At 41.6% G+C, this 18,604-nt stretch overlaps 1 protein-coding gene across 1 annotated transcript in view; it reads left to right on the plus strand.

Annotated features, from left to right (window-relative positions):
* The window catches only part of epas1b (endothelial PAS domain protein 1b), a 79,040-nt gene that overhangs the window by 35,422 nt on the left and 25,014 nt on the right, over positions 1-18,604 (plus strand). The window contains exons 3-6 of the mRNA XM_028603296.1: positions 10,768-10,922; positions 13,409-13,496; positions 17,024-17,142; positions 18,369-18,571. Of these exons, the coding sequence (XP_028459097.1) occupies positions 10,768-10,922; positions 13,409-13,496; positions 17,024-17,142; positions 18,369-18,571 (565 nt within the window). The remainder of the gene's footprint in view (positions 1-10,767; positions 10,923-13,408; positions 13,497-17,023; positions 17,143-18,368; positions 18,572-18,604) is intronic.

The raw sequence follows: 18,604 nt of genomic DNA on the forward strand, positions 1-18,604 counted from the left end.
CACCCACACACACGCAAACTGCAGTCTGGTGAATGTAAATGTGTTACATAAAGAAAAATATACAATCTGAGTTTTCGTGTGTGTGTGTTGGTATGTATGACTAATTGTCCCGTAAAGTAGGAAGGTATTTGTCGGAGCCTTTCTTTGCACTTCTTCTCCTTCCTCTCGTCTTATTTAAAATTAGAAGCCGAGGAAGTGCCACAAAGAAACGGACCTATTGTTCTGGAATTGCTCCACTCCCTCGAAAATGAGATCAGAGAACAACAAAAATTAAACAACAGCAGCAGCGTCCCTGGTCAACGCCGCAGCCGTGAAAAAGAAAAAAAAGATGCTGTTTATTGTTTCTGAACCCAGTTGAAACAGCTTGTGTGTTGAGTTTACACAGGAGAGGAGGTGGTGAAGGGAGGCCCTGCAGCCCTACATGAACACTATTCAACTTCCTCACGGTTCAGCAAAAGTCCAATCTGTTCTTTATTTTAACGCCATCTACTTAAAGCTGCACAGTTGAATGAATTTAGCCCTTTTTTTTTTGACTGCATCATTACATCATGTGGTGAAAAACGGACATGCTTTGTAACCTCTGGAAAGGAGCGTAGGTTTTCGGTTCAGTTTGTCCGTGTCTCGGTAGGGCTGGGTACCGAATGTCGATACTTTTATGGCACCGAAAATCCTATGAGTATCGAAAAATTCTTTATCTTTCGGTGCCAAATTTCGGTTCCTAAAGCGTCTGAGAGCGTAAGCTTATCTGTCCTCTCTGCATATTGACACACACACACACACACGGAGAGGTGCGGACGGAGTAAACTGTCTGAAGTTTTGTTGAAGTCACAGAGAGTCACGGTTGGTTTCAAGTGTGGTTACAGTTTTTTAAATCTTCACCCAGACAGCGTTTGCTGCGATGTGATATTAATGGCGATGTGATATTAATGGCGATATGATATTAATGGCGATGTGATATTAATGGCAATGTGATATTAATGGCGAGCCGAAAGCGGTCGCAGTGCTGTTGACGTTACACTTCCTCTTAGACAAGCGGGCACAACGGTGGTTTCTCTGCCCTGATGACTGACTGACAGGCTGAGCTTGCAAGGCACTTTTAATGTTACTCTGAGTGAGCAGTTTTACCAGAATTTGTTTAATTTTGATAACTGTTTTGATTCTCAATTAAGGTGGAAAATAAAAGCTTTTTGTTTTAATTTATTTTTGTTGATGTTGAAATGGATTTTAAAAACATATGGTATCGAAAAAAGTATCGTTAGGAACCGGCATCGAAACGGAGTTATCGAAATTGGCAGCGGATCGAAAGATTTTGAACGATGCCCAGCCCTATGTCTCGGTTAGGTTTGGGTTGCTTGGTTGTTTTGGTTTGTCTGTCTATCAGCAGGATTACAGAGAAACCACCGGCCCGATTTTCATGAAACCTGGTGGAAGAGTGTAGCATGTGCCAAGGAAGAAACCATAACATTTTGAAGCGGATCTGAATCACGGGGGCGGATACACACATTATTTTTCACTTTCGTTAACATTGCGAGATAGGGCGTTTGCGCTGCGTTCACGTGGTGTCGGAATAATCAGGAAGAAATGAGTTCCCGTCTGGGAAAGTACATTACCATTGTGAGATCGGGCATGCCTTGGCGGAGTTCTGCGCTCTAGTTTGTTCATGAAACCTTATCTGATGATGTTATTTAAAACATTGGACAATAATAAAAAAAAAGAAAAAAAGTTGAGCAAGCCATTATAATAACAAGCTGCCAGTGGAACGGGAAAACATTTTGATTAATACAAGAGCTTGACCTTATCCGTAAATCTTTACACATGCCAACTGCCTGTTTATTCTACTATTATTCTCTTCTTATGTAACTTTTGATGGCTTTTTATAAACTGCTTTTCATTGTTTGCTGGGCAAGCGGGGATGCATACAAGCAACGCTTCCTTAAACAAAGGCGACCGCTACTTCCTATTTCTTATGTTGTATTTGTCATCAATGAGAAAATGAATCAGTCACTCTCAATAAGTCATTTATTCATAAAGCACCTTTCATACAGTGAGTGTATGAAGTGCTTTAGCGTTGATGAAATAAATAATTACTGGAGAAATAAATAGGTTTGAGCAAATGTTTTATAAAGTTAGAAACCGAATCATCTGTCTATCTATCTATCTATCTATCTATCCACTCACTCACTCACTCACTCACTCACTCACTCACTCATCATCACTCACCTTAAAGATTATTAGGAACACCTGTAATATTTCTCATTAATATAATTATCTAATCAACCAATCACATGGCAGCTGTTTCAATGCATTTAGGGGTGTGGTCCAGGTCTAGACAATCTCCTGAACTCCAAACTGAATGTCAGAATGGGAAAGAAAGGTGATCTAAGCAACTTTGAGCGTGGTATGGTTGTTGGTGCCAGACGGGCTGGTCGGAGTATTTCACAATCTGCTCAGTTACTGGGATTTTCACGCACAACCATTTCTAGGGTTTACAAAGAATGGTCTGAAAAAGGAAAAACATCCAGGATGCTACAGTCTTGGGGGGAGAAAATGCCTTGTTGATGATGGAGGTCAGAGGAGAATGGGTCGAATGATTCCAGCTGATAGAAGATCAACTTTGACTCAATTAACAACTCGTTACAACCGAGGTATGCAGCAAAGCATTTGTGAAGCCACAACACGCACAACCTTGAGGCCGATGGGCTACACCAGCAGAAGACCCCACCGGGTACCACTCATCTCCACTAAAAATAGGAAAATGAGGCTACAATTTGCACAAGCTCACCAAAATTGGACAGTTGAAGACTGTAAAAATGTTACCTGGTCTGATGAGTCTCAATTTCTGTTGAGACATTCAGATGGTAGAGTCAGAATTTGGCGTAAACAGAATGAGAACATGGATCTGTCATGCCTTGTTACCACTGGGCAGACTGGTGGTGGTGGTGTAATGGTGTGGAGAATGTTTTCTTGGCACACTTTAGGCCCCTTAGTACCAATTGGGCATTGTTTAAATGCCACAGCCTACCTGAGCATTGTTTCTGACCATGTCCATCCCTTTATGACCACCTGTTGAGAGATATATATATATATATATATATATATATATATATATATATATATATATATATATATATATATATATATATATAAAATACCTTTTGCGCAAACCGGTAGAGAGAGGCCAATACGTGAAATTGAAACATTTAATTGAGAGAGAGATATGTAATGCAATATCTACATTGCATTACATATTCAGCAACCATTCATCCAATGTTCCAAAGGCCCATTCTGTTTACTAATCTGATATCATTTTAAAAGGCTAACTGAGAAAACACTGGAGAACCCTTTTGCGATTATGTAAGCACATAATGTAATCTGAAAACTGCTACCCTGGTTAAAAAAACCAATGCAACTGATCTCAGGTGGTATTCTGTCTATAATGGAGTAGAATGGAAATTTGTAAGTGACTCCAAACTCTTGACCGGTAGTGTGTATAGATAAATATTTATATCACAAATCTGAATAATTCAAATTTAGTAAGTCATGTATACAAATGTATTAAGTTTCTGCATTGGATATGGGATCCCCTGATGAGGCAATATAAAGTACACGTATGTTTTATCTGCTGTACATGTTTTATGATCATTAAAAGAAGCCTATTTGAATTATAAAATAACATGTTTTGTACGTGCTTCAAGCGGTTTGTTTTATCACATGTACAAAGTTTTGTGTTGCGGTAAAGTGTCACAAACAAAATCTGTTTTCTCGCTTACCCCCAGTGATATCTAGTTATGCAGCAGGTAGTTTCAGTTTCACATTCCGAGATTTTGAGATATGTGCGTCTGAATCTTCAGCTGCCACCCTAACACAATCCCAGATCACATCAGGTTTGCAAAAACCTTTTCTGGAAACAGTGTCCCTGTTACTCCCAATCTTCCACAAGCCTCGGTTTGAAAATGTTTATTTTTTTATTTGGGCAAACTGACCCTTTTAAAGATTCAAGAGGTTTACTGTCATATGCACAGTGAAGACAACTTACACCATGAAATGAAGAGTGGCAGTCGTCTTTACACAGAAAATAAAAATAAAAAAGGTGACCCTGACGTTTTTCAGCTTCTACTTTTAGTTGAGTTACCATTTCTTATCATTTGTTTGCTGCATGTAAATAAACCATGAATGTTACACTGACTTAAAATGCCTCAACAGTTTGCTTATAGACCTTGTTCACGGAAGACATGTTGACATGTGATAGTAGGAAAAGCACAGGTGTATTCAAAACCATTACTGATGGTATTAAACCATTAATGATGGCTGCATTCCACTTAGGAGAGGCCCTGGTATTAAACCATTAATGATGGCTGCATTCCACTTAGGAGAGACCCTGGTATTAAACCATTACTGATGGCTGCATTCCACTTAGGAGAGGTCCTGGTATTAAACCATTACTGATGGCTGCATTCCACTTAGGAGAGACCCTGGTATTGTGCATGCTGACTCACTGAAATATCTTACTGGGACACTTGATGGAATTGAGCCATCGTTAAGGTTAGCAATTTCAGCTGTGCTTTTCCTACTATGACAAGTCAACATGTCTGCTGTGAAAAAGGTCCATTGGTGATCTGTTTTTTCTTTTCTTTAGAGATTTGGGTAATCATTTTACGTTACTAAATTCTCCTATACCAGGGTTTCCGCAGGGTCTTAAAGCTATAGTGCGTAGTTTTTGTCGCCCCCGTGAGGAATTCTAAGTAATGACAAAAAAAATTGTCGGTGCGTCCACATGATACAAGCCTTCCGTGATCACGCACCACCCCCCACCCCTCCTCCACGCAGTTGCTAGTAGCCAAGGAGGACACGGGGGATTAAAAAAACATGATGGACTCTTCAGAAGAGGTCATTATCTTCTGCGCAGAAGAGTCACCAGATGCCACAATCTTCTGAACGTAGCCATACTGAGAGATCCAGAGAGAGTTGTGTGGAGCGGATAGTCTTAATTAGCTTTGTAGCAACTCATTTGGTAATGGCTTGAATGTAACGGACGTTCATTAATCTCAAAAAGGTACGCACTAAAGCTTTAAAACGCTGGAGAATTTAGGAAGTAACCTAAAATGATTACCCAAACCTCTAAAGAAAAGAAAAACCAGAACACCAATAAGCCCACTGTTGAGACACTTCATGTCAGTGTAACAGTGATGGTTTATTTACATGCAGAAAACAATTTGTAAGAAATGGTAAATCAACTAAAAGTAGTTTTATACGCTGTGTAAGGACGACTGCCTTCTCCGCTACATTTCAGAGAGAAATATTGTACTTTTTATGTTCATGAAGTGGGTATTAGATTTCATTCTAAATCGTATTTAAAAGGTCTTAAAAAGTATTTTCTTTGTGTGGAATCCTGTAAACTTGTAAAGCTTCTGATCTACCTACCTTTAGTTTGCAACATTTCCAGTAATTACGTAAATTACTACAGAAAAAATAAAAAAGTGTGTTATGTGTGTATGTATATGTGTGTGTGTGTATATATATATATATATATATATATATATATATATATATATATATATATATATATATATATATATATATATATATATATATATATATACATATATACACAGGAAAATAAGTATTTGAACACCCTTTGAACATTGTGATTTCTGGATTTTTTTTTTTTTTAGATTATATCTCTCACAGTGGACATGCACCTACGATGACAATTTCAGACCCCTCCATGATTTCTAAGTGGGAGAACTTGCAAAATAGCAGGGTGTTCAAATACTTATTTTCCTCACTATATACAGTATATATATATATATATATATTTCACTCTTTTCTTATAGAAACTATTGATTAGTGTGAAGTCCCTTACATTGTTCAAACTGTAAAGATGAGAAAGTTAGTATTTTCTGTATTGGTGTTTGATGCTAGTGTTTTTACTCTGTGTGTGTGTGTGTGTGTGTGTGTGTGTGTGTGTGTGTGTGTGTGTGTGTGTGTGTGTGTGTGTGTGTGTGTGTGTGTGTGTGTGTGTGTGTGTGTGTGATCTCAGTGAGGATTGTTCTGAGTGTTTGGCTGCACTGAGCCTGTTTTGAGACGTGTGTTAAGAGTTGTGTTGATGTGAATGAGTTTTGCAGGTGATGTGAACCGTTTAGCTCAGGTGACTGTTGGTAGTGCAGACTGTGGTTATTGTGTTGCACGTGTGGCTTCAGTTGTGACCAGTGTTGTTTAGCAATCGAAAAAAAAAAATAAACTGTAGTACTTTTGCTGAAGTAAAGAATCTGAACACTTCTTCCGTGAATGGGAAGAGGTAAGCAGGAGGCAAGAAGAAAGGGGGGGAGAGAGTGGATAAAGGCGGCGGAGGAGTAAAGGTAAAGAGGGTAGGAGAGCAGTGGGCGAGAGCGGAGGAGAGGACTGGGAGGGGAGAGCGCTGAGATGCAGCAGCAGATAGAGTGTTATCGGCCTGGTCTGATTGCTCCGTGATGGAAGGGAGAGATTGGAGAGGAAGCACAGAGCTCTGCCCATCGTTCAGCTGATGCTGGCATCACCCCTGCTAGCCATAACACCCGGCTGCCCTGGCGCCACACACACACACACACACACACACACACACACACACACACACACACACACACACACACACACACAAATACTGTATATGCACCCAACGGCACATATGCAAGCGGCTGTAGGGAACACCCTTCTTATGTAACATAAGCTCAGTTGGGACCCATAGAACAGTGATGTACAGATTAGGAGGTACTCAAAAGCTGATTGGGCTATATTTCTCCCTGATGAGTTTGACTTAACCGCCATGTTATCTGAGGGTCAAATTTGACCCATTTTCAAAGTTTCTATATCCGAAATGTGGGTTTCTTTCAACCTAATTGCCCACATAGCCTATATAATGGATAGTGCCATAAAACGCTCTTCAAAAGTTAAATTAAGGGTCAGTGCTCCTCTTTCATTGGATTTTGTGTTTTATTCCATTTTATCGCATTATTCTGACTAAACTTTTGAGCAACAAACGTTCGTCTGATTTTAACTATTAAAGAAAAAGAATTCTAGCCTGGATGCCAGCCGATCTTAGCCCCGCCACAACATTCGAGGTCGGGAAGTTCACATTCTGACTAGAATCTGAGTATGACCACGTCAGGCTAAAAGAATTCATAATCTCTTTTTTTTTTTTTTTTTTTTTTTTTTTTTTTTTAACACAAAAGTTAGACATAATTTTATTGACACAGTTTTTAAACCCCTCGGCTTTCTCTCGTCGTTAAAGGGACAGTTCACCCCAAAATCAGAGATACACATTAGTCATCCTACCTGTACTGCTATTTATCAGTCTAGATAGTTTTGGCGCGAGTGGCCCAGTGTTGGAAAAAATTATATGAAAGAGAAAGAAAGATCCGTTCAGTGTCTCTAAAAATGGAACTAGATGGCGCTTGAAGCAGCAAAAAAACAAAATTCATTGAAACATTTGGACTTTCTCCAGAAATCATGACTAGAATTGGGCATCGAGAACACTTTCCAACTTGGAATCGTTTAAAAAAATAACCATTGTAGTTTAATCGTTTTTTTTTTATTGGAATTGTTAAGATAATGTGGTATTGGGATTTCTTTTTTTAAGATGAATTTTTTATTATTTTTTCATTTTAAACATTCAGAAAAGACAAACACACTTGAACAAGAACAACCACCCACTCCCACCCCCCATTGGGATTTTTTTTTAAGTATAATTTTAGAAAAACTAATATTTAAAAAAAGACATGATGTTCATAAAAGTCAAAAAAGTTTACTTTAGGTAAACAATTCAGTACACAGAAAAATCTAACTGCCAGTTTGGGATTGTGGTTCACAGGTATATTAGTGAGCACATTTGTATATGCTAAAGTAGGTAAAAGTTCAGCCATAGCTACAATGTTAGCTACTAGCAAAAAGTCAGGCACTGTTAGGCAAGGACACTAGTGGTGTGTCTCAGCATAGCCATCTAGGGTGAACCACTATCTTACATGAATCTATTTGATAGTGCGAGATGTAAGCATTAATGGCGTCCTGATCGGCTGAGCTGTAGCGTTAGCTAACTCAGGTGAGCTCGTAACGGTTAGCTATAAACTAATCTATATCCACGATGTTCCACTTCTGGGATTGCTCCGTTGCCGCCGGAAATCCCGCCAGATGTCCTTCTTTTCGGAAAAGAAATGCCAATAAACCAGAGCATGTTTTTCTCCCATCCCAGAATGATGTGTGGACTAGCCAGACCCACCTCCGCAGCGCTGTGGATGAAGGTCTGGCAATGCCAGACTAGCTATGAACTAATCTCCACAAGCTATCAATGTGGGACCACGAGCCTCTCATCCATGGGACTGGTCACTTGCTTCTGCGCGGTGATACGGATGGCGGGTGTAGTTTGGTGGGAAGAAAACATGACACTGTCATAAGTGTGTCATGACAGTGTGTTATAAACATTTATGACTTCCGTCATTAAGTATCATTCGGTTTTTGTCATGACAAGTTGACATTGTTTGGGTTGTCTTGATTATGACAACTTGACATTAATCAAACTGACATTACCAGAAGTTGTCTTGGTCATGACAACTTGAAATTAAATTTCTTTGTCCTTATTAAGACAACTTGACATTAACCAGGACATTATGTCAAATTGTCATGACAAAGACATCCTCTGGTAATGTCATCCTGCTTAATGTCAACTTGTCATGACAAAGATATCTTCTGGTAATGTCACTTTGATTAATGTCAAGTTGTCATAATCATGACAACCCAAACAATGTCAACTTGTCATAACAAAAAACGAGTAACACTTAATGACAGAAGTCATGAACGTTTGACTTGTTTATAACGTTTATGACACGTTCATGACAGTGTCATGTCATAGTTATGTCAATACCTTCAAGTAAAGTGTTACCTATATATTTTTGTCCTTTTGTCATGACATTTTCAGATGGAAAAATGAATTCGGAGTCTTAAATAAGCGTAGTGGCGATCAGACAGTAGATGACATTAACAGGGTTTGTTAGGAGTTATACACTTTAAAGTTAGTCTTTTTAAGGTTTTTAACCGTTACGAGAGCAGGCACCGGAATGGCAAACGGAGAAGAAAAGGGAGGCACCGAAAAAGCATGAATCGGAGAACTAAGTCACGTACTGTGAAGAGTTTGCTATGACCTCGCTGTCCGGTCACTTTATTCTGTCCAGAGCCACAGAACAAATGTCAAAAATGGAGAGGAAGTGATTATCTGACAGCAGCTGTCCCTATCAGAGACTCTTTTCTGCACCCTTTTTTATTTTGAAATGAGACTGGTTACACAACCAAAGAACAACGGAGAGAAGAAAAGTAGAACTCGGTCCGAAAGACTGGTAATCACAGCTAAGTATGTAGGCCAAAGGGGCTGCTGGTCTTCGGACCAGGCCCTGAGAGTCTCCCTACAGGCTCCCCGAGGCCCATGAGAAAGCTCCGAGCTCCCCCCCTCCCCCGGGGGTTAACGCGATCTGGGCCCGGCTCCAAACTCGAGCCCCAGGCCTCGCCGGGAGCCTTGAGAACTGGCCCTTCTTATCTCAGGGAAGCACACTGGAGTAATTGCAGGCACCCCCCCCCTCCCCCACATCGGCTACTGGGCTTTGTTTGGCATGAAGCCACCGTCCGTACACACACACACACACACACACACACACACACACACACACCCTCTTGAGCTAGGGCCAGCTAGGTGCTAGCTGTTTGTTTTGGATACTGCACTGTACGTATTTGAGCATAATCGCATAACTTATAAGTTATGTTCTAAAAAAAGGTGGACAACTATTATGAATGCTTGTGCGGTTTTGGGTGTAATTTGTCAGGGTCGGGGATCGGGAGGGGCCTGAGACGCAGGAAGAAGCTGCACTGGTTTGTTTTGGCTCGGCGCCAAAGCTTCAAGAAGGAAAACAAGCCTGATGTGCATGTGCGTGCGCGCGCAGACACAGCCACAGAAACACATACACATTTATAACCAGCATGGAATGAGAGAAACATGAAGTGAGCGTAACCCTGTTGGGAACCGAGCAGTGTGGTTAAAACACCATCTTTTAATTAAAGATCTCAGAGCATTGGGACCTCCAAAACAAAGGAAACCACGTGTCCCGCGCGCAGCCTGAGCGCCCTTTTCAAACAAAGAGAACGTGGCCTCCATGTAACTGTAAAAGCCTAAAAGTCACACCTCCCATGAGAAAAGATGGCCGGAGGTCTAAAAACTATCGACGTTGTAGTTCACACTTACATGTCAGCTTCAAGAACTCTTGATTCCCTATTGGCCGGGGACCCTGAACACAGGGCACTAGAGCTGGCCAATATATCGATATTATATCAATATCGTGATACTGTATGAGACTAGATATCGTCTTAAATTTTGGATATTGTAATATCGTAATATGGCATAAGTGGTGTCTTTTCCTGGTTTTAAAGGCTGCATTACAGTAAAGTGATGTACTTTTCTGAATTTACCAGTTGTAGCTGTTCTATTATTTGCCTTTTCCCCACTTAGACATTATGTCCACATCACTGATGATTCTTTATCTAAAATCTCAACACTACAATATCGTTGCAGTATCGATATTGAGGTATTTGGTCAAAAAATATTGTGATATTTGATTTTCTCCATATTGCCCAGCCCTACTGGGCACCCACTTCTCACCGTCATCCACGGCACGCGAAAGCTGCTAAAGGGTGCTCTCCTGTGTACCTTCCTAATCCCCCAACACCCACCTTGTTTTCTGTCTCTCCCTCCAGGCTGTTGCAGCAGCAGCGGTAGTAACAGCGCGGAGGACGCACAGATGGACAGCCAGTACCTGAAGTCTCTGGAGGGCTTCATCACCCTGGTAACGTCCGACGGCGACATGATATTCCTGTCCGAGAACATCAACAAATTCATGGGGCTCACGCAGGTACGCAAACACGAAAGAACACGAGGACTAGGACAAAAACAGACGTGCCGTGCAGACAGGCATGCATTTATTGATTTTTAAGCTGCAACACTTTCCAGTAAAAGTGAACGTGATTCACGTCACCTTTTAAAACCCCACTCTGCCAGTCAGTGGGATTTGTTTTCAGTTCAAAACACTCAGTTGTACACAGTGTCATTGAACTCAACTCAATTTCAAAGGGGCTTTCTTGGCATGGGAAACCGATGTTTACAATGCCAAAGCAAGTGGGAAATCAAATCCAAAATGTACATACAGTAAGTAAAAACCTACGGGAATAAAGTGGTAAACAGGGCTGTGTAACATAGCAACATTATTAATCAAATGTATTAATCAGAATTGGTCAGTTTAAATAAGAGTAGGCTCTGTGGCCCCCAGGTCCGGCGCTCTGCCCCAGAGACCCCAGTGGTGCAGACAGGATAATGTTGTATTATTTTAGGACCACATTAACCCAGACCGACGGTCCGAGTGTAAAGGGTCGGTCAGACAAGCATGTTGTGTTTGCGTGAAATACCTCTCATACCAGCCGTGTGTGTTCAGGCCAGACGCTGAGGTTCGACTCTAAACACACTCAGCGCTTTTTTTTAATTCTCTGGCAGCAGCTTGAATAGCAAATCACAGAAGAGCTGACATTTACCCCTAAATAAATAAATAGATAGATGGACTTTATTAATCCCAAATTGAGAAATTACAGCAGCAAGTTACAAGGGCATATATACACACACACATACAGAAAATACAACAAATATACTAGAAGTAATCAATAAGTTAAAAAAAAAAGATAAAATAATCAATAAGATATAAAAATGTGTAGCTCTTTTTGTGATTTGGGGGATTTTTCTTTTTTTTTTTTTTTTTTTTTAAGAATCATGCACATCTCAACAACAAATCTGTTAGAGAATGAGACCTTTAAAATCAACATACAAGATCACAAGAAATCACATCTTGGCCCTGCTGCGTTCTTTAATCATGTCTACTTAGGACAAGTAGACATGATTATCGTTTATTGATTTCGACATTTCCTACCGCACTAAAAGGGAAGACTCTAGAGCTGGGCGCTGATTGTTAGGATGAGCTTCAGGTGTGAGACCACAGACAGACAGACAGACAGACAGACAGATTTACGTTTTAGGTCAGCAGAGGCCTCACAATACAATATCATCACGATACTTAGGTCACGATACGATATTACTGCGATTTTAAACATATTGGAATATTCTGCGATATATTGCAATTTATTAAATTGTTCCCAAACTAGACAGAACATGACACACAATGACAGACAGAAACTGTAGGGAGGGGGAAACAAGAGGACTGAGCGAGTGACGCAGCCAGACCATGACAATTGGAGTTTCGGAGTGATACACTCTCTTGTTATTACTCACACTCACCACCAAATTCTTCTTCTTCTGATTATCCCCAACAAACCACTGTTGCCTCACAACACCCTGAGGAAGGCAAGAACAGGGCAAGAATGTCTTGCACTGTTAAAGTGCTCATATTATGCTTTTTGGCTTTCCCCCTTTCCTTTATTGTGTAATAGATCTTTTTTGTGCACGTTATAGGTTTACAAAGTGAAAAATCCCAAAGTCCCCCCAAAGGGACTTACCATCTCCAACAGAAAACTCTGTTCACCAACTGCTCCAAACAGCTCTATTGTAGTCCAGCCTTTACTTCAGAGACCAACGTGGTCACTTTGGAACACACGTTATAATGCTCACCTAGCTGCTAGCATGGCACACCTTCATACTCTGCTTCTGACTGGCTAGTAGTCCTTACCTAGGTACTGTCAGGGCCCGCCCTCATACTCTGCTTCTGACTGGCTAGTAGTCCTTACCGAGCTACTGTCAGGGCACGCCCTCATACTCTGCTTCTGACTGGCTTGTATTCCTTACCGAGCTACCGCGCATGTTTGAATCCCAACAAAGATGGAGCAGAAGTGCGATGTCTCACTCTGTAGCTGAAACAGAGAGCTCAACACACATGGTGAAAAGAGGAGCTGCAGCAATGTGCAGTACAACAAAAATATGGTGTTTTTTTGAAAATTAAACCATGTAAACGTATTCTTATATAGCTTCTAAATACAATTATGAACCTGAAAATGTGCATAATATGAGCACTTTAAAGGCCTTTAATCACTTTTTGTAACCAACCTTGAGTGCCTGGACATGTTTTTTTTTTTGGTTTTTTTTATGACTTTTTTTAGTCATAATTCTTCCTCCTTTCCGTGTACTTTATTCCCTCCCATGAGCACCGGTGGTTAAAAGGAAACCAGAAGCGCTCCCGCCCCTCTTATTTTCTTTGACTAACCACTGTTGCTGCGGCCATAAAAGGAAAACACAGCATGTCATTAAGCCTGATGAGACTGGGACAAGTCTGAAATGTGAAAAATGTTATAATATTAAGCTTGTTCATTTTTATATTTCAAGTAGTTGTTTTTGTTTTTTCAGGTGGACCTCACTGGTCAGAGCATCTTTGACTTCACCCATCCGTGCGACCACGAGGAGATCCGAGAAAACCTCAGCCTGAAGACATCTGGTCAGCACCCAATCTCCTGTTATCCTCGTTCCTCACGTGTCCTCCATGTTGTTATTACCTCCATCCTAGTCTCCAATTGGCAGTTTTACCTCCACAGCGCTGCACAGTGAGGTCTGGCCCCTCCACAGATGCATTCTGGGATAGGACGAAAAAAACAAAAAACGTACTGGGTTGTTTGCATTTCTATAAACCGATCACAATCGTCATGGGCGGCGCTAAGCTCCGGACGCAGCGTCGGTGGCTCTGCAAAATAACTAAACTTGTTTTGGTGGAACATTTGCACCCCATTCCAAATACAATATTAAATGATGTGAACTGTTGGCACAATCCAGTGACATGAGCTATGTAAATTAGCTGATACATGGTAAAACGCCATCTGCTCTTACAAGCGTATCGCCGTGTGGACTTTGTCCACAGTGATCCCTCCAGTCGGTCCTAAAACGTCCCAGTTAGAGAGGAAATGCCCTAAACATATTCTGTAACACTTTTCTTGAAGGTATCTATATAAGAGTGACATGACACTGTCATGACACATGAACCCTAACCATAACTTGTCATTACAAAAACCCAATGACACTTACTGACAGAAGTGTTATGTCATGAACGTTTATGACTTGTTTATAATGTTTATGACTCGTTCGTGGTGTTTTAAGCCCCATAAGTCTCCTTCCAGGCAGAGCTGCCACCGTTGACTTCAAGGCACCTAACCAATAACCATAATCAGAACCATAACCATAACCATAGCCATTGCCTAATCCTAGTGCAACGTGCCTAGACGTTGGGGGTTTAAAACACAGATAAACTGTCATGTCACTCCTATGTAGATACCTTCAAGTAAAGTGTAACCATATATTCTTTGTACATTTTTACAATCATTCCACGAACGAACCAACAGGCCTTCAAAATTTGACATTTTCAGCGTGTACCTTGCTAGCTCAAAGCTTGCTGTGGCGATTATCCAGTAAATACATGGTCGTCGACTCAGACTCCATTCCAACCGTTTTCCATAAACAAATCTCGCCGTCATTCTGAATTTCTTTGACATGTGCTGTGTCATTCTCACACCCTTCTTTATTCAGAAACTACTTTAAATCTTCGTCTTATTCCTTCTAGAAATGTAAATGGGTAAGCCTGAAATTTCATCCTTTTAGGGGCAAGGCCGTTTGGCATTTGTGTGTTTTTTGAGGCCAAATGCCAGGGCAGCAAAGACGTCAAATAAAACTATGGTTTTAAATCCACAGGAATCACGAATTTCACTTAAGGGTTAACACTTCTTAGGCCACTGTGTCCGCTAAGTCAACCTTGTAGTGACATGCGAGCAAAGCATGTAAAGGATGTTGCCCAAAAAGAATTTTGAATCTCAACATTTGTCAAGATATTTGTGTCTAAAAACCGTATTGACAGTATAGAGGCAGAGACATAAGGCCAAACGGTCAAATACCAGCTTTAACAGAATGCATAGACATTAAAAACGCATCAAAATCAACATTTTAGAGTTTTTCGTACATAGAGAAAGAGGTGTTAGCCAGCCCCAAAGGAAAATCACCAGCACCAAAATGATAAGAATTGAGAATAAAAATAGCAATTCAAATCCTCTCTAAATGTGTTTAAGAGCGATTTACCAAACAACAAGCAGAACGTGAACTTGAATATGAGAGCTAATCTCCAGAGTCAGCCTTGTACCTGATTTATTTAAATATTAATATTAGTTTGAACCAGTTTTGTTAAATGGGGTTTTATTTGCTCCATCATATTATACACTATTGTTTATCAAATTGTCAGAAATAACCGGCAAATGCATATAGATTTGTGTCAAATAAGAAAACACCGACTCATAGCCTTTACTGTACACGGACTGATCATGCTCTCTGCTGTGGGTAGCTCCCCCCCTCGGGACAGGAGGACCTCTGAAACCGTAAATATGGTTATATAATGTCTGGCAGACGCCCCTATATCCTCATTTAAAGTCCCCCCCCCGCGCTTCCGTTTGTGAGTCAGAAATAAATCCAATGCAAAATCCCATACCATGTGTGGTGTGGTCTAATGTCTGTCTCAAGAACAAGTGACCAACAAACAAGAACAGAAGGTCAGAGACCATATGGACAGGAACCTACAGAGATACAGTAGAGGGGTGTGTGTGTGTGTGTGTGTGTGTGTGTGTGTGTGTGTGTGTGTGTGTGTGTGTGTGTGTGTGTGTGTGTGTGTGTGTGTGTGTGTGTGTGTGTGTGTGTGTGTGTGTGTGTGTGTGTGTGTGTGTGTGTGTGTGTGTGTGTGTGCGCGCGCACAGAGACTGGGAAACGACGATAACAGCTGTGAACATGAGGACGAGTTGGGACGCTGAGAAGGAGAGGGTCTGGGATTATCTGGTGCAGATAGGGAACATGGTATGTTGTATGTAAAGTCTGTAGCAGAAAGTGCAGAAAAGACATACTGTGCATGTCTCAGTAAAGAAACGTCTCCAAAATGTGAGTAAATATGAGGGTGTAACGTATGTATGAGAAAATTATGCTCTCTCTCTCTTACACGCACGCGCACACACACACACACACACACACACACACACAGACACACAGACACACACAATAAGCTGTGGTTGATAACTCTTAACAGCAGTGGCCACAAAACACACAAAGAGTAACTGTAAATCTTATATTTCCTTTCCCTTAGCACACTTTTAAACACTTTTAAACACACACACACACACACACACACACACACACGTTTAATTCAGTGAGGACTTTTTTTTTTATTGTATGTTTTGTCGAAGTGTAACCACATAAAGATAAAGGCACACTTGTGAGTCTGGAGAGTAACAAAGGACACACTTCACCGCTTTGCTCTGTGGCTACAGCTCTGCGGCCGAACTCTGACCTGGTGATGTAACAACTAGGCCCAATTTCGTGTGTGTGAGTGTGAGTGTGTGAGAGTGAGAGTGTGTGTGACCTCAGCAGTTTGTTACATAAGAGAAAAGACTGATAAGGGGAGTTTTGAATTAGATTTTCTTTCTGTTATTATTGTTGTGTCCCGGCTTCGGTTTAGTCGTTTCATCATTTCAGATTAAACTGAGGGTGGAATGTCCTGTTATTTTCACACGTCAAATATTCACCCATTTGTTTATGCTTTGATTTCAAAATCAGACGAAAGCATATCACTGAAGGTTAAACTTGTCCTCTAAAAGTGAAAGTTGCTTTAGACGAAGCATGTAAAACGGGGGAGTTTTAACTGCTTTAAGTTTTACAATTCTGATAGTTTCTGTCAAGAAAACCTTTTTTAATTTAGTCCGTATCGCTTTAAAATAAGACCGGAGCGAGGTTAAGTGCAATTTCATAAATGAAAAGATTCTTTATGGCTAGATTAATGACACAGAAAAATGTGAATTCACCAGAAATACAACAACATAAACTGAGTAATTCAAATACGCCGTCAGATTCAGTTGATGACTTTATGGCAACATAGAGCACGTCTGTTCATTGTACCGCAGGAGTAATGTTGCCCCCCCCCCCCCCGGCTGTGTGTGTGTGTTGCAGGAAGCGGCTTCGCTAAAAAAGGCAAAGAGCTGAGCACTGAGCGAGATTTCTTCATGAGGATGAAATGCACAGTGACCAACAGAGGACGCACCGTCAACCTCAAGTCGGCCAGCTGGAAGGTAAGACAGGGCAGCTGCAGCTACGTGTGTGTGTGTGTGTGTGTGTGTGTGTGTGTGTGTGTGTGTGTGTGTGTGTGTGTGTGTGTGTGTGTGTGTGTGTGTGTGTGTGTGTGTGTGTGTGTGTGTGTGTGTGTGTGTGTGTGTGTGTGTGTGTGTGTGTGTGTGTGTGTGTGTAAGGTAATAAAAGAAACACGCCCTAACCGATCCAGACATTACTTAGTTGGCCGTGCAATAGATCATCGGTGTCCAGCTGTCTCGGCTTGTGCCGCCTGAAAATGAAGCGGTTCGGGGGCGCCTGGGTAGCTCACCTGGTAGAGGGTGCGCCCAGATACAGAGGCTCAATACTCGACGCAGCGGACGCGGGTTTGGTTCCGACATTACGGCCCTTTGCTGCATGTCATTCCCCCGGTCTCTCTCCCCTGTCAAGTCTAAGCTGTCCTGTCAAAAAAAGGCCTAAAATGCCCCGAAAAATTGAGGCAGTTTGCAGCCCTATTGTCACACTTTGAACATGGTGTGAACAGTAGGGCTGGTTACCAAATTCCGTACTTTTTAGGCACCGAGCAAATTGCCTCCTTAGTTTTGAGTATCCCTAGCCTGACGTGGTCCTACTCAGTGTAGTCAGAATCTGAGTCTGATGCTGATTATGGCGGTGTGTTTCAACCGAACCAGGAAAGAAAATGCCTCTGCACTCAATTGGATAGACCTACGACCAATCAGAGCATCGGAGTATGTGACGCATGTTGAGCGACGCATAGTTGTCAGAACTCAACTTCACGCACGCTGGAAGAAGTAGAAGAAGAAGATGAGTGTAAACGATCTTTGCCGGTGTTGTAAAAAGACTTTAAGGATACACGGAGTACTTACCAACACGATCATCATTTTTGAGAGAAACGGTGATGGTGAATACATGTACCAACAACTTCTCTGTTTTAGAATTAGAACTCAACAATACAGCTAACAAATCTTACCGCATTTGGTGACGTGGTTGATTCCATTACTGTTGATCATCCGTCCATCATCGTATAAAGCCCGCCCTGACAATTTGATTGGTCCGAACAGCTCTAGTTGGAGGATAGTTGCTCCACAACGGATCAAGTCCAGACCGAACGTCCCGACCTCAAATGTTGTGGGCGGGGCTAAGTCCGGCTGGCGTCCAGGCTAGAGTATCCTTCCAAACCTTCAGCTTTCTTGCTAAACTGTGTGTACGTTCCGTTTGTCCCTCCCAGGTGTTGCACTGCACGGGACACCTGAAGATGTACAACAGCTGCCCTCCCCGAGTGCTGTGTGGCTACAAAGAGCCGCCGCTCACCTGCGCTGTCCTGATGTGCGAACCCATCGCACACCCGTCCAACATCGACACGCCGCTGGACAGCAAGACCTTCCTGAGCCGACACAGCATGGACATGAAGTTCACCTACTGCGACGAGAGGTAGACGGGAAGAAACACACAAACACGGGTCAT

The sequence above is a fragment of the Perca flavescens genome, chromosome 17, assembly GCF_004354835.1.
Source record: "Perca flavescens isolate YP-PL-M2 chromosome 17, PFLA_1.0, whole genome shotgun sequence".
Taxonomy (NCBI): Eukaryota; Metazoa; Chordata; class Actinopteri; order Perciformes; family Percidae; genus Perca; species Perca flavescens.